We start from the raw sequence: 15,636 nt of genomic DNA on the forward strand, positions 1-15,636 counted from the left end.
AGAGAACGGAAATTCACATCGGGTGAGCGGCCACTCCTGATGGGAGCTTCCTCATAGGCACCCCAGTTTCTCCACGAGCTTTGGGTGGTTGGTAGTGTTGCTCTCATCTAGGTAAGGCGGGGCGGGGCGCCTGGGTAGCTCAGTCGGGTGAGCATCTGACTTCAGCTCAGGTCACGAACTCGGAGTTCGTGAGTTTGAGCTCCGTGTCGGGCTCGCTGCTGTCTGCCTGGAGCCTACTTCGGATCCACTGTCCCCCCCACCCCCCACCACCACCTCCCCCTGCTTGCACGCAGGCTCTTTCTCTCGCAAAAATAAACATAATAAAAATAGACTAAGGAAGCCGGCTCTGTGGGACTCAGTGATTTGCTCTAAGCCAGTAACTGAGCTCCAGCCCAGGTGTCTGGGACCCAGGTGCAGGATACCCCAGCACCTCCAGGGGAAGGAAGGCAGGTGACAAAGCCCCAGGTGCAGAGTGCCAATGCAATGCTCAGCTCCTACCACCAGTAGGGCCTGGTATTGCCCGAGGGTGGCCTCCTATGCAGAGGCAGAAACTCCCAGGAGCCCGAGGGCCCCAGAAGTCCCTCCCTCTGAGACCTGCCGGTCAGACTTTTCCCAAGTGAGACATCTTTTTTGTCTTCAATGTGCCTGCCCCTGGTCATGGCAAGAGCATTCCTAACCATGATGCCCATGCCCAGATGTAAGCCCAGCCCAACCTGGGTGCTGCGGCCCGCTGCGGTCACATGGGAGATGAAGGGCTGTGCAGTTTTCCAGGGACGGGAAACAGCATATGCAAAGCCGTTGCTCTCTTTTTTTAAATTTTTATTTGTTTTTCAGGTGGGGAAGGTTTTATAGCATGGATGAAAAAAACATTTTGTATTGTCATCACAGACTTGCCTCACATAATGACTGTTTGGGTCGGGACAGGACCAGGGAGAGGCCAGCCGAGGCACTTGCCCCGGGCACAATGTAAACGGGCCCCAAGAATCTTATAATACACAAGACACGCTAATACTTTTAATGTGATTTAAAAACTCAAAAGTGATGGTAAGGGCGCCTGGGTGCCTCTGTCAGTTGAGCGTCCAGCTTCGGCTCAGGTCATGACCTCACGGCTTGTGGGTTGGAGCCCCGTGTCGGGCTCGCTGCTGTGGGCACGGAGCCCACTTTGGATCCTCTGCCCCCCACCCCGGCCCCTCCCCACCTATCAAAAATGAACAAACATGAAAGAAAAAGTAACGTAAAACAAACTCACGATGCACCAAACAGCAGCATTGCAAATAAAGACAGGGTGAGGATGACTTATGTTTATTCCAGCTCCTGCAGCACTCAGCACAGCACCTTGCCGATCCCGCCTCCACCCCTGCCCGCCGGTGCTCCTGTCTCTTGCTGGGGGTGCAGCGGGCCGTCCCTACGTCACATCTTACGTACAAGCTCTCTGTCGCTTTTCCAGTGCTGCTTATTTTGTCTGTGCCCAGCTGATCTATGTTTCCCTCTGTGAAAAAAGTGGGGAATATCCCGAATGGGGATAGAATGCATATATTCCCCGATAGATTTGATGGAAATAGTTTTCCATTCAGCAGGAATGAATTGAAGTTGTTAGGGGAGGGACAGATGTGCTTCTGAATCGTAAATGTAGCACAGCCACACTCTGAGCGCAGCACAGACATCACACGAGAGCCTCAACCCTCAGTCTGTGTTTCTGAGCCCGGGCTTGCAGGGAACACCCCAAGGCAGGCTGAATGGCCCCCGCGTTTCCCCGTGTGGACAGAGGCTGTCCCAAGCATCCTTAGGGCCACGGGAAGTTCTGCGACACCCGCTTTGTCACTTCCTTCCCCGCTTGGCTCGCTGAGGCCGTCCTTCCTCCTTGGTTCCTGTTTGTATGCAATGCCACACCGAACGCCTTTGTACACAAAGCCTTTCTCCTCCTCAGACCACAAGTATCGGGGAAAATGTCGAAGGGGTGACTGAGCTGGGGAATGCCTGAGGCCCTGCTGCGAGGGGACCTCAGCCCCTGGGAAGGTGACTGTCCTGACCCCAATGGCGCCCCTCCCCATTCTTGCTCTGTCAGTGAGCTGCTAAGGTATCACTTCCAGAGGCTTCCCTTTAAATCCTACTCCTAGGGCTGCCTGGCTCGCTCAGTCGGTTAAGCGTCTGACTTTGGCTCAGGTCATGATCTCGCAGTTTCTAATTCTCTCTCTCTCTCTCTGCCCCTCCCCTGCTCGTGCTCTCTCAAAAATAAACATTAAAAAAAATTTTAAATCTCCTCATGTATATTTTTACTTAAATTTGTTATAAAACAAACACAATTTCAAATAATAGCTGTAAAAAAGATGGGTTCGGTAAACGAGTTCATTTTTGTCCCTAGTATCTATTTAAAAAACGCATCGTAATGTAAAAAATTATTTTACTGCTTAAATCTCTTACCACATACCTTGGCACGCAAAGAGTTAGTGTGTGGTCTAAGGTGGGACCTGTGGCTCTTAGGCCACCGGGCTGGCACCACCCTTCCTGAGTGTCCAGGGCAACCAGAGTGACTTTGCTAAGCTGCAAGCAGCCTCCTGCCACTCCCTCCACACCTTGGGTGGAGCCCAGCATGTAAACAACACCACCAGCTCACTGCCCAGGCCTTCACGAGTAGCAGTAACTCGCTTTTAATGCCCCCAGTGAGAAGGGAGGCAACTATCAGAGTCATCTCAATTTACAGCTGGGCACACAGAGCTATGACCAGGCATAAGAGGCAGAACCAGGGTGGGAACTCTGGCCCCGGGGAGGCCTGGGCTCCGGTCATGCTGACCCCTCACCCCGTCTCATCTGGGGCCTTTTCAGGCTCCCAGGCCCTTGCCCAAACCCTGCCCTCCACCCAGCAGGCCCCGCTGTCCACTTAGCAGGTACTCCTTCCCCTCCCACATGCTGATCACCTCCCTGCCTGCTGGCTACCTTGTTCAACTGACTCGTCCAACCTTATAGCTTCCCCCACATGACCAACACGGCAGACCAAAATGGATGAAATGCACTGGAGAGAGAAAAAGTCCCAGAAGTTCTGGAAATGTGAAGAGTAAAGAGGCACAAAGGGGAGGGACGGCCAGGACACCTGCCCCTGTTCCCAGGGCAGAATGGGGCAGGCCTCAGGGTGCTCACTGCCTGGTCCTCGGGGCCCAAGGGATCACGGGGACAGCCTGCAGGGCATTCGGAGAAGGCCCCCTCTGACATCCCTGATAATGTCACAGCCCCTGTGGGAGAGGCCCAGAGGCCTCCCCAGGAAGGAGGCTGGCCCTGGGCCGAGGGAGGTAGAGGTGCATCCTCAGCCCCTCCTGGCGCAAGGCTCCCCACAAACAGCGGCCGGCAGCCGGCGAGTAGGGTCCCTGGGCCTCCTCCCACCCCTTCCACGTGGATGCTCGATAAATGAGCGCTAGGAATGTCCGCGGCACAGCCCGCTCTTGCCCGGTCCGGGGGGAAGCAGCCTCTGCGGTCAGGCGATCAACCTTCCCACTAAACCTCCCCCAGGACCCTGGGGTCAGACCTCACCATGAGTAGCCCGAGGCGAAAGTTGTGCCCGAGAGGAATGCGACCACCGGAGAGGCTGGGCCCGGCTGCGAGATCTCAGGGCCCCCACAGAGAAGGGCCGCCTACTCAGACCCACAGACGCAGGCGCCCCCGGCCCCCAAGGAGCCCTCGCTGGGCACCCAGGCCTTCCTAGCCTGGATGAGGGGGTCCACATGCAGAGCTCCTCCCTGGACCTCCCCAACTCCTGCTCCTGGGCTCCCCCCACCCCCCACCAACACAGGCTGGGGCTCCCACGGTGAATTCAAGCTTTATTGCCACACACAGACTCTCCTGCTTCCTCTGGGCCAACTCCATGCCAGGCAGAAGCTGGCTTGCTGGGCTTGGCCTGGAAGCAAACATGCCACGGCCGGAAGAGCGGGGGAAGGGAGGGGGTCTGGGGGAGGGAGGCCCTAAGAGACCCCGACCCCAGGTTTCCCTGAGTGGCGCCCAGCCCCAGGGCCTTGGGGGCTGGCTTGTGTTGGGGGAAGGGGCTCATCCTGACCCTCCTCTGGGGCCCCCAGACCTGTGGGGGGAGGGTCACCCCACCGAGCCCCCTCTGCCCCCGCCGCGCCCCCGAGGGGCCAAGAAACAGAAAGAAGAGCTGCACGTGCATGTGCGCCCACACGTGCCGCCACAGGGGGCCCTCGCCAGCTGGCAGTCAGCAGTCCAGGCCGATGGACACCAGCAAGTCCTCAAGCGCCCGCAGCCGCTGCTGTGCCTCCTCGATGGCGCTGTAGGTCTGCACCGTGCTGGCCACGTGGAAGCGGATGTCGTCCACCAGCGGGATGGAGTCCGTCTCCTGCCGGGCGGCCACGGCCGCCGCCTCCTCCCGCACGGCCTCCACGAAGTCCTCCCGCTCCACCAGCTGCGGGCAGGCCAGCTCAGGGCGACGCCAGCCACCCGCCCGCAGCCCGCCCCGCCCACCACGGCTCCCACGGGCCCACCTTCTCGATGACCTTGGCCATGTACTCGGTGCACTGGTCCTCGAGGCGCGCCAAGCGGAACAGCTTGGCCACACGCCACACGCCCACCACACTGTCCTCGTCCAGCAGCTGGGCCAGGCTGCGGCCACACAGCCGCTTCAGGCCTGGCAACAGGTACATGTCGGCCACGCTCAGCACGTCGTAGGCTGCTTCCGGGGGCAGCTGCGGAGAAAGGAGGAGTGAGGGAGGGTGTGCCCAGAGGTCACCGAGGCCACTCGGGGGGCTGGCAGCAAGGTTAGCAAGGTTGGGAGCTGTTAGGGAGAGGGCGGAGGATGCAGGCAGGGCAGGGGCTCCCACCCATGCCTTGGGGTGCCCAGACCGCTGCAGGCATCCGTGGGCCTAGAGGGCTGGAGGACCTGGGGTCCCTGTGCCTCGGGCAGGCCTGGAGGCCAGGTGGCAGGCAGGGCCTTAGCAGGGGAAAGAGCTCGGGTTGTGAATCACAGACCTGTGCTGTGGAATTCTAGCTGTGGGACTGCAGGCAAGTTACTTCACCTCTGTGTGCCTCAGTTTCCTCTCTGGGAGGTGCAACCATGCCTGCCTCAAAAGGTTGTCGGAAAACAGAAGGTGCTATCCAAACGGAGGCACCCACACAAAGGGTGATGGAGTTAACTCTTTCCCTGCTCTCTCCCACCCACACCTGGACCCTGTGCTGGGAGAGACCATGTGCTCAGCTCCGGTCCAGACTTTGGACAGTCACAGGGAACAGGCTGGAGACAGAGTGGGCAGGACCTCTGCTAGCACATCCCAGGCCACGCGCACTGCTTACTTGGGCCAGGCACTTTCCCTGCGACACACACATCCACCTGCACAAGACCTTAAGAGAGAACAACTATGGGCATCCCTGCTTTCTAGAAGGGGGAAACTGAGGCACAGAGCAGTTTAGTAACCAGCCCGAGATCACACAGCTTGCGAGCAGCTAACCCAGTGCCAAACCAGGTTTGGAGCCCAAGTCCACACTTTGAGCCAGCCGCAAAGCTCAGGAGGGGTGGGGATGGGACAGGGTGGACCCTGGGTGGCAGGGGCCACAGAGCTGAGCTGTGCCGCAGGAGAAATGAAGCTGAGGAGGCAGGAGGAAAGGAGGCCCGGGAGGGCACTCAGGTGGAGAGGCTGGTGGGCTTAGGAATGGGAGTGCTACATGAGGCGAGCAAGCAAGGGGCTGAGGCCACAGCCCAGCTTGTCCCCCATGCCCTCCTCCTGCCCAGAGACCACCTTTCCCAGCCTGCCATGTTGGCAAGCACAGCCGCTAAGTTCTCTCCAGGGCAACATGAGAACCAGTGTGCGTGCGTGCGCGTGTGTGTGTGTGTGGCCTCCACCTGGCCTATGACAAAGACACTGCTTGCCTAGTCTTCCTCTTCCTCCTAAAACGTGAGCTGGCCTGCACCCCAATCTCCAGATGCAGAGGGGAATGACACCCTGGGTGCTGCGGACCAGGTCTGGCCCACCCCGTGTTTTGTAACCAAGTGTTACTGGAACGCAGCCACACCCACTCACTTCTGCCCCGGCTCCCGGCTCCCGGCTCCACAGGAGGGGAGAGCTCACCAGCTGGGACTGAGACCCCCTGGCACACGGCATTTACACACACACACACACACACACACACACACACACTTCTGGCCCTATCTACGGCTATTCATGTTGCCCGTATGTTAGGGATGCTCTGGGGCAACTGAAGACCTGGAGAGGCACCAAGAGAGCTGGGGACAGACATCCAGACCCCTGGGAGTGGACAGCCTCAGGGTTCCCCACTGCTGTGGTAACTCAGGGTTACTGTCCCTACCCACCCTCCCTCTGGAGAAGAGAAGGCGGGGACCCCAGCCTTCTAAGTTCCAAGTGTCACGGGCTCATGATACAGCTCTTGTCACTCGTTTCTGTTCTAGAACCTACCAAGGCTCCCTCAGCCTAAAAGAAAAATCCAAACATGTCCCCCACTCTGTCTCCAGCCTCACAGAAAACCAGCCCCATGGAGTTAGTCAGGACCTAGGCACTCCTTTCAGCTCCACAGTGACCCAGCCTGTGGACCTGTCCTGATTCCTGACTGTCATGCCCCCAAACCCAGCAGACACAGCCCGCCCAGGCCCCGCACCTCTGTGTGGTCACTGTATATGTAGTAGAGAACATGGGTGAAGATGTCAGGCGAGATGCCATGTAGGGTGATGGCCGGGAGGCCGCCTGAGGCCTCCAGCTCCTCGTTCTCTCGGAAGTGGTCATCCAGCAGGGCCCGGAAGTAGTCGCTTCGGCCGCAGAAGAAGGCCTGGGGGAGGCTGGGCTCAGGAGGGGCCGCTGCCAGGGTCTGTGGCCAGAGAGCTGGCCGGAGACTTAAGGCAAGGGGCTGGGGGGCTGGGGGGAAGGGACGGCACCTTGTGGCAGAGAAAGCTGCAACCTTCCACCCGGAAGCAGACGTCAGGACAGCTGTTGAAACCATCGGGAAAAGGGAAGGGCAGCTCCCCGAGGTCACCCTGGGGGATGGGAGAGAAGACACCATCAGAGCAGGGGCAACAAGGGAGAGTGGCCGGCCCCAGCCAAGAGCCTGCTTTAGCTCCATCCCGGCGGGGTGGGCTGCTGCCCCATCTGCAGGTTTGGGGAGGGGCAACAAAGGTAACCTGGGCTCAGTAAAGGGAAGTGACTGGCCCCGGGTCACACAAGGACTGAACCCAAGCATGGGGCTCGTGTACCACGGCTGCGTGCGCACTAGGCCCAGCCCCGGGCGGCCGTGCACTTACGCGGAGCTCAGGGGGCAGGGCACAGTCGGCCAGCAGGGCCATGTCCTCCCGAAGCCGGGGGTCTGCTGGGGGGGGCTCGATGGTCAGCACCTTCACGCATGTGCCTGGCTTGGACGCCACTGTGGAGGGGAGAGCACAGCTGCAGGGAGCCCGCTGACCCTGCCAGTTCCCGCCCAATGCCCCGGACCCTAAGCCTGGACGCACCGAACTCGGACACCTTCTCGCACTTGGCCTCCAGGTCGCTGAGCAGATCCCACAGCTGGCACTGCTTGGCCAGGCGCTCGCAGTCGCTAACATGCTCCACACCGACGTCCAGGCGACCTGGGTGCAGCGTGGGAGGCTCAGAGCCTGAGAGGGGCTGTCCACCGTCCCACACACTGGGACTCCTGGGTCTGCTGGCTGCCTCGGCTTTCCCATCGGGAGCCACTGCCTGAGTTCTACAGACCCCGGGACGGGTGGGAGGGGGCTCAGTTTATGGGCAGGGTAAGTGCTTCCTGAGCGGACACACAGGCTCATCGCCTCCCAGCCCACCCAGGAGGCAGCTGGAACAGCACCACACCGCAGGGGACAAGCACCAGGACGTAAAGGGTGGGCCTGAGGCCACAGCTGGGTCTGCTGCTGGACAGACACCCCCTCCCTGCTGGCCCCACGGGGCCCAGAGGCTCACCTGTGTACAGGTACTGCAGCAAGGCCCCGAAGGCCACAGGGTTAATCTGCAGGTAGACACAGCCAGGAGGGAAGGTCGGAGGTGGCCCCCTAGCACGAGCCGCCAGCCGTCCCTCTGTCCGCCCCCCCGGGAGGGACGCACCAGTGGGTGTCGGAGGACCACGACACTCTTGCCCTTCCATTTGGTGTCCAGCATGTTGGCAAAGTAGGTGCTGCGCGCACCTAGGACGCAGCGGTGTGCCCGGAAGGGTTTCCCGTGCACCACAAAGATCACATCGCTGTGGATGCCTTGTTCCAGAAGCCTGCAGAGGGACAGGCAAAGGGGGTGTGCAGCACGTGCCTCCCCGCGGTCTCACCACAGCAGCCCCTGTCCCATCCTGCAGGAGAGCCCTCGGCCCCGCATGACCGCCCCACGCCACACACGAGCCAGCCCTGCACCCCATCTCACCGCTGCAGGAAGTCGTCGTAGTAATCCCGCCTCCTGCAAGAGGCTGTCACCTGCTTGTAATCGCGCAGGGCCCGGCGGATGGCGTCGCTCAGCGCCCCATAGAGGCAGCGCTCCCCATCAAAGGTGTTGGCCTCACAGCGGGCTCCTGGGAGCAGCCCCCGCCAGTCAGCAGGTCAGGGATTTGAACACTGCAGCTGGGACAGGGTCTGGGGGAAATCCTAATCTCCCCCCCACCCCATCCCGCAACCTTCCCACACGTAGGGCCAAGTCCTGGAACTTGCAGCCCCTCCCAAATGACCCTGGGTCCCCTCTGATGTGAGCATCCTCTCTGCCAGGGCCTAGGCACGCAAGCACTTCCGTGGACCACAGACTACAAACAGAGCAGGCTCAGGACTGCCCCTGTTCTATGCACCAGGGACACAGCCATAAACATACAAATCCCTATCCTGCCTGAAGTGACACTCTAGTGGGGCAACAGACAATAAGCAGGTTAACAAATGATGTCGGGGCTATGAAGAAAACCAAAGCAAGACAAAGATAACGGAGGTTGCACCTGCCCACAGGGAGGTCACGGAAGGTCACCGTGTCAGTGACAACATGCAGTGACCTGAATGGCGGAGGGAGTCAGCCACGCAAAGATCTGGGAAAGGGCACTTTACGTAGGAAGAACAGCAAATACAAAGACCCTGAGGTAGGAGCACCAGAGAGGCCAGCGCGGGTGGAAGAGTGAGCCCACAGGAGAGCCAAAGTAGGTGTGGCCAGAGGAAGACGACAGGCTGTGTGGACTGGCAAGGCATTTTAGTTTTATGCTAAACGCAAAGGGAAATCATTGGAGAAATTTTAAGCCTATTAGACTTGTTGTGAGATGGACCAGGCTGTGATATGGAGAACAGACTGTAGGTGGGGCAAGAGGGGCGGCGGGTGACCGGAGGAGGCTGGCTCTGCGGCCAGGGAGAGATGCTGTAGCCCGGCTGGGCGGTGGCAGTGGAGATGGGGAAGTGGGCAAACAGGAAAACAGGTTCTGAAGGTAGAACCAAGAGTACTGGCTGACTGGGTATGTGGAGGGGTAAAGGAAGGACAGGGCGTGAGGGCATCGGCCAATGCACACCCATGCCTTTGTGCCCCTGCACACGCGCAGACCGCACATACACGCACACAGCCCCGGCCCCTTCTCTCACCATTGGCCAGAAGATAGAGCACTAGCTCCTCGTGCCCACACAGGCAGGCGTAGTACCTGAGGGAGGGAGAGGAGTACAGGAGGCAGTTATCGGGACTGAAGGCGCCCCCCACCTGCCCTGACCACCCACCCGCCTGGCACTCACAAGGGGGTGCTGTCCCACTTGTCCCGCACATTCACCTCCACGTCCCGCTGCTCCAGCAGGTACCTAGGTGGGGAGGAAGTCAAACCTGGGTCAGGACAAGTTCATGGTCTGGGAGAGGAGACCCATGGAGTGGGGAAAGAGAGAAGACATCCCTTTTGGCTGGGGGAAGTCTCCCCTAGGTGAGGGCAGATGACAAGCAGACCAGAACAGGAAAGACATTCGTAGCAAAGGGACCAACATAGGTAGAGACTGTAGATGTGAACGCCTAAGGCAGATGCTGAGACTGTGAGCAGTAGGGACCTCTGGCCTGAAGGCATTTGGGAGCGAGGAGGCAGTGATGGGCCATCTGTTCTGCCACAGCCCTCTGGCTGCTTGGGACCGCAGACTAGATAGAGGAGACTGGAGGTAGGGAAGCCAAGGAGAAGGCTGCTGCAGGTGTCCTGGTGGTGTGGAAGCATGAAGAGAAGTGGCCAGATTCTAGAAGGCAGAAGTCAGGAGACATGGTGGCTGACGGGATGTGAGAAGTGATGGGGGTCATCACGGACTGAAGCCATCACTGAGGTCAGGCAGCCTGGGGGAGATGTCTAAGTTGGATCAGGCGTGCTCTGAATTGCACTCGGCTTTGGGGGGTATCAGCTAACTCCTAGGTGAACCTGATGCTGGGGTGGGACCAGGGACACCGTGGGAGTCAGCAAGCCTGGGACTAACCCAAGGGAGCTAGTGGTGGGTCATAACTAGGGAACACGGAAGGGCCCGCTAAGAGATGTGCCTCACATCCCAACCAGGCACCCCCTCACTCCCTGCTTTATGGCGATTTCAGTGCCAGATTTGTTTTAACCGCATTTAGGAGTTTCCGAATCTCCGGGATCAGAGGTTGATTCTGGGTCCTAGTTGTTCCCAGAGTGCCAGGCCCAGAGCGGATCAGTGGGATGAGCCACGTCTGGAGTCCCAGGCCCGCCCCAGGGTTTGACCTCCGGGTCCTGGGCGCTCAGAGGACGACCCCCTCCTCTCCGCCCACTTCTCCGGAGCTCCGCGTAGCAGTCCTCTCCTCTAGGAAGCCCTCCGGGACCCCAAGGAGTAAATCACCGCCAGCACTCCGTCCCCAGCCCCGGTTCGGAAGGCTGCCGCGGCCCCCTGCTTTGCCTCTTGGGGGTAGGTCAGCGGAGGGTCGGCCGCCAGGGCTGCGGCGGCACAGGGGCGCGCGCCTGTCCCGAGCCCGTCCACTGCACGCCCCCGGGGGCGCCCGCCCCACCCCCCGCACACTCCCAGGGCGCCGGGGTCCTCACCGCACTCGGCCCACATCCCCCTTCCTGCAGCTGGCGAAGAGATCGCTGGTGTCCATGATGCGAGCGGCTCGGACCCCGGCCGAACGACCTCAGGCGGCGGCGGCAGCGGCAGCGGCGGCGGCAGCGGCAGCGGCGGCGGCGGCGGCGGCAGCGCGCCCCGGCCGGATGTAAACACACGCCGACCCCGCCCCGCTCCGCAGCGGCGCCTGGCGCCCGGAGGACCGACCTGGGCCACGCCGCCCCGCCCCCTGCGCGCCCGCCCCGCCCCCGCCCCGCCCCGCCCCGCCGCGGAGCAAGAACGAGTCCGGCAGGCAAACGGGCTGGGCCCGGCGTGGTCTCCGGGCGGCTTTAATGGGGGTCCCGGGGCGCGGCCGGGGAAGCGGGGCCGTTCCGGGATCGGCTCCTGGGGGCGCCAGACGGGGATGGGGAGGGCTGTGCCGAGACTGTTCCGTGAGTCTGTGGGAAGCGGGAGGACCCCGCACCGAGGGCCGGGCTGCGGGAGAGCGGCCGGGGCCGGGAGGGGAGGGGAGGCGCGGTTGTCCGCTCCGGATCCGCCCAGCTCGTCCCGGCGCAGTCCCAACGGGGCGAGGGTACGGCCGCGGGGTCACAGCGGGCCAGAGCTGCCGGAGGGCGCCCTCACAGGTGCGTGTCCTCCTCAAACACGTCCGAGTCCTCAGGGTCCCGCTTGCCCCCCATGAGCGCGCTCCAGCCCCCAGGGCCGTTGACGGCCCCGCCGCCGTTCAGGCTGGGCTGCTTCTCCTGCATCTCCGACTGGCTGTCGCTGGCCACGTCCAGCGTGGGGTTGTCGTGGCAGCCGTTCTCTACGAAGCGCAGCTCCTCGCCGTGGGACTGTGGCGACGGGAGAGGGACGCTGGGCAAGCGCTGTGGCCCAGGCCCCAACCCGCCTGTGACCTTGAACGAGTCACCTCACTCGCGGTTCCTTCCCTAGTGTGTGAAACCCTCCACAGGCAACCACCAGCGGACCCTCCACAGACGCCCCCTCCCTACTGTTCTGTCCCCCAAACTCCTAAAGATCCTTTGCACTAAACCGGTGGCCTCCCTGGTGTCATCTGAGCCCTCCCAACGGCCCCCAACTGCACCTCTAGCACCTATCAGGGGGCTGCTTCCCTGCAGAGGGGGACAGGTTGGGTGCCAGGCTCCAGACAAGCAGCTTCACTCGAAGTACCCCATCCCGGGACAATCGCAGCCACCCCACCTGCACATGAGGACGCCGACCTTGACCTTGTGGGGTACTGTCTCCACCACAGGCCCCGCCCCCAGCCCAAGCCATCTGGCCGAACTTGACCCCATGCTCACCACGTGTTTGAGCTTGGGCAGCCGCCGCTGCCAGCAGTTATAGAGCAGGCCCAGCACGATGATGATCACACAGATGGCACCGATGACCACCAGCACCACAAAGAGCGTCCCATAGTCGCTGCGCACCTGGCTGGCCCGGGCCTGGCAGCTGCTCGTGGTGGAGTAGTTCTGGATGCCAATCTGGGGGTGGGAGGGGTCAGCTTCCTCAGCTGAGGTCCTGGGTGCCAGGGCTTCCCACAGGGCCGTGGGGTTAGGGCTCAGGCACAGGGAACAGGCTTTGAGAAGAGCTGGCATAATCCTGACTAAGCCCCCTCGGAGGCCGGGACCTGTGCTCATCTGGGAATGTAGCCCTATCTCTGCCCTATCCCCCTCTGTTCACCTGACAGCAGCCCCAAGTCTCTTGATCCCATGCCTCCATTCCCAGCCTTCCCTCACATTGCCACCATGGCTCTGCCCTGACTCTGTCCCTGCTGAGGCAGAAGTTTGGCTCCACTATGGAATCAGGTCCCTGAAACAGTCTCCACCTTGGGGATGGAGGTGTTCAGGTATCATTCTGCCCATTATGGGCTATAGACAGTGTAGACTGGGATGCTGGGGACAGCCTACATCCCGGGCTATCACCAGCTCCCAGCTTCCTCCCTTTGCCCGTTAAGAGTAGTCACCACAGGCATTGAGCTGCCCAGTACCCCTGCAACAGAGCAGGCTGTCTTGGGTGGGTCTGCCTTCTTGGTCCTAGAGGTTGCTGTGCCCACACCGGCCCAAGCAAGCACTCCCTCCATAACTCAGCCTCTTGGGCAGAAAGCAGGGAAGGGGAGATGCCATCCTCATCCGATGACAGGTGCCAGGGAGAGGGTGTTGTCTACTAGCGCCCAGTGTAGAGACCTGGGAACCTCCCTTTCTGCTTTGGGCTTCCCTAAGGCCAGGTTGTCATCGCTTCCTGAGTGTCTGTGAACATCCTGTTTAGTTACAGTACTATTCTCCATTGGCTTTTGAAGTTATCAAAGATCAGTTTCTCTCAGTAGAATCACCCACCAATGACACTGCTAAATTTGCCCACTCATATACTTCCAAAAAGACACAGCATGCCTTCTGGCCAAGTCAGTCTGAACAGTGTCCAGTAAAGCTAGAACACCCAGGGGCCAGGAGAAGAGGCAGGAAGTTTTTGTGGGAAAAAAAAAGATCAAGGCCAGCCCAAGTTTCCTTCCACCAGTCCCCCTGTGTTCACGAACCCAGAACTTCACAACTGGAAAGGCCCTCGGTAACCATCCAGGTAGTGAGAACAGCCTCACGGTTAAAGGCCTGGACTCTTAACATCATTCAGGCCTTGTCCAAAGCCTGGCTCTGTTGCGTAGTGGCTGTGCCTTCTCAGGTGGGCCACCTCCCTTCTCTGGGCTACAGCTCTCACATACAGCACCTACAGTACTCCACAGGTACCTTATTTAATCCTGACAAGGCCTGGGGTGGCGGTGAGGGCCAAGTGAGAGAACCCAGCGCAGTCCAGCACTTAGTAAGCACTCAATGTGCTTATCAAAAACACCCAAAACCACCACCACAACCACCTTTCCGCCTGGCATGTGATAGATAGGGAGGCAGGGCCCATGGTCATGGCCAATTCATCTTTCACAGCTATGAAATGCTGTAGAGCCTTGGAGAAGGGGACTAATGCCAGGTCACTGGGTTCCACAGCGAGTACGAGTACTTTGGATGGAGATGAATGGTGATGGTCCTGAAGAAAGGAGGTGAGGAGCCCAAGGTGTTTCCCTTCAGAAAAAGTACAAGGACCAGGAGGATCGAGGGGACCTGCCCCTCCCACAGGCCCCAGCTCTGCTCAGCCTGACGCAGGGGTAGCAGGTGGTGCAGGAGGAGAGGTTGGCCAGCCTGCCCCCAGCCCACATCTCCAGGACTGGCCATGCAGCTGGCCAACCGCACAGGGGTCAGAGGTGCCCCTCAAGATGGCAGGGCTGTCGCCCGAGCCTGAGCCCCGTGCCCACTCCCCAGCAGGCCCTCTCCCACCAGAGAGCTCCTGGCTGATGGCCTCCGGGCCGTGTTCATGCCTGTCTTTCTCCTGTGGTTTCTGAGACTGCGGCAAGCTCTCCCAGCCCACCAGGCCTCTGCCCAGTTCCTGGGCCAGACATGGTGTCGCTCCTGCTATCTTCCCAGAAACGCCCACTTACCAGTCCAGATCCCCCTCGGAGGTCCCCTTCCCTCTGAGTCCTCTCCTGTCCCTGACCCGCTCCTGGCCCTTCCCACCCCTGGCCATTTCGCGAACTGTGCGCTTGTGCACACACGTGTGTACGCACTCTGTCTCTCCCACGGGAATGGCGTCTTAGGGCAGCTAAAAGGAGGAGCTGCCTAGAGCAAGAGTCTGTCTTCTGCTCCTTCGCACCACGGTGTAGGCTGTCTCCTGCCCTCAGGGAAGCCAGCCCTGCTCCTAGAACTTTAAAGAACAGGAGGGGAGCGGCTCCCTGCCCTCTTACCTCCACCAGATTCCTGCGGATGTCTCCCAGCATGGAAAGGACGTCTTGAGTGGGCACCACCCCTGGGGGGAGACACCATCATCAGCACAGCCCCGGCCACTGAGGCACCCCCAGCCCCCTGGGACAGCCTCTGGCCTAAGCTTCCAGAACCTTGCTTCCCAGCTCTTGACCACATGTGGACCTCACGGTGCATGTGCTCCTATGCTTGCTTCCTGCTGGCTGACTCATTAAAAAGGACTGAGTGAATGACCGCTATGTGACAGGTGTGACATCAGGCGGTCACTCCCACAGACCCCCAGCACTGTGTTCTGAACGTGCCCCCTCCACAGCCCCCCACCACTAAGTGTACGCCCCCCGTGCTAAAACCACACCTCTTCCCCTCTGGGTCCGGACTTCACACCCTCGTCTTCTCCAACTCCAGCTTGTCAATACTCCCTGAACCCTGCACTGGGGGCCCAACCACTACCACATCCTCTTATCCCAGAGGTCCACGTTCAAAGCCCCTGTCCGTGCGCTCGCCCGTGGTTCTGCAGACCTCCCGTGGCCCTCAGGACATGGTGCTGGTGTAGGGCTGCCCCCCAGGCCCTCCCTTCCGCGGGCTGTCCCCTCTCACCCTGCTCGCCCACCAAGGTCATTAGAAGGTGCTGCTCCTTCTCGCTGGGCTTGCTCAGGGAGATGTGCCAGTCCCCGTGGCGGCCACTGCCGTGGCGGGGCAGCACCTCCTCCACCAGGGCCAGGAGCTGCAGCCCCCGGTGCTGCCGGAACACCTCCTACAAGGACGGAAAGAGAGCCCCACGCTCAGTGAGGGAGGGGCCCGCCTCCAGGCCCGGCCCCCATTCCAGCCCCCAGCCTCCAGCCTCCTGGTGGTCAAACTCCA

At 60.7% G+C, this 15,636-nt stretch overlaps 2 protein-coding genes across 4 annotated transcripts in view; both read right to left on the reverse strand.

Annotated features, from left to right (window-relative positions):
- Positions 1–1,002: 1,002 nt before the first annotated feature.
- On the reverse strand, positions 1,003–11,176 carry ABTB1 (ankyrin repeat and BTB domain containing 1). 3 transcript variants are annotated; one of them, XM_081795001.1, is made up of 13 exons: positions 11,101–11,176; positions 10,966–11,070; positions 9,680–9,742; positions 9,536–9,591; positions 8,358–8,502; positions 8,052–8,211; positions 7,911–7,956; positions 7,448–7,564; positions 7,244–7,362; positions 6,881–6,979; positions 6,607–6,774; positions 4,485–4,685; positions 1,003–4,405 (listed from the first exon to the last, which is right to left on the reverse strand). In XM_081795001.1, the coding sequence occupies exons 2-13, from the start codon at positions 11,019–11,021 to the stop codon at positions 4,199–4,201; spliced, it is 1,437 nt and encodes a 478-aa protein (XP_081651127.1). In that variant the 5' UTR covers positions 11,022–11,070; positions 11,101–11,176; the 3' UTR covers positions 1,003–4,198. The 3 variants fall into 3 exon arrangements, with proteins under 3 accessions (XP_081651127.1, XP_060487914.1, XP_081651126.1); XM_060631931.3 differs by lacking the exon at positions 11,101–11,176 and having other exon boundaries at positions 10,966–11,094; XM_081795000.1 differs by lacking the exons at positions 10,966–11,070; positions 11,101–11,176 and adding an exon at positions 9,980–9,998.
- Positions 11,177–11,283: 107 nt separating this feature from the next.
- PODXL2 (podocalyxin like 2) overlaps positions 11,284–15,636 on the reverse strand; it is a 40,471-nt gene continuing 36,118 nt past the window's right edge. Inside the window, exons 5-8 of the mRNA XM_078442677.2 lie at positions 15,373–15,529; positions 14,760–14,821; positions 12,283–12,462; positions 11,284–11,814 (exon numbers count right to left, since the gene is read on the reverse strand). Coding sequence (XP_078298803.1) covers positions 11,602–11,814; positions 12,283–12,462; positions 14,760–14,821; positions 15,373–15,529 — 612 coding nt within the window. The 3' untranslated portion in view covers positions 11,284–11,601. The remainder of the gene's footprint in view (positions 11,815–12,282; positions 12,463–14,759; positions 14,822–15,372; positions 15,530–15,636) is intronic.

Source organism: Panthera onca, chromosome A2, assembly GCF_046562875.1.
Source record: "Panthera onca isolate mPanOnc1 chromosome A2, mPanOnc1 haplotype 2, whole genome shotgun sequence".
Taxonomy (NCBI): Eukaryota; Metazoa; Chordata; class Mammalia; order Carnivora; family Felidae; genus Panthera; species Panthera onca.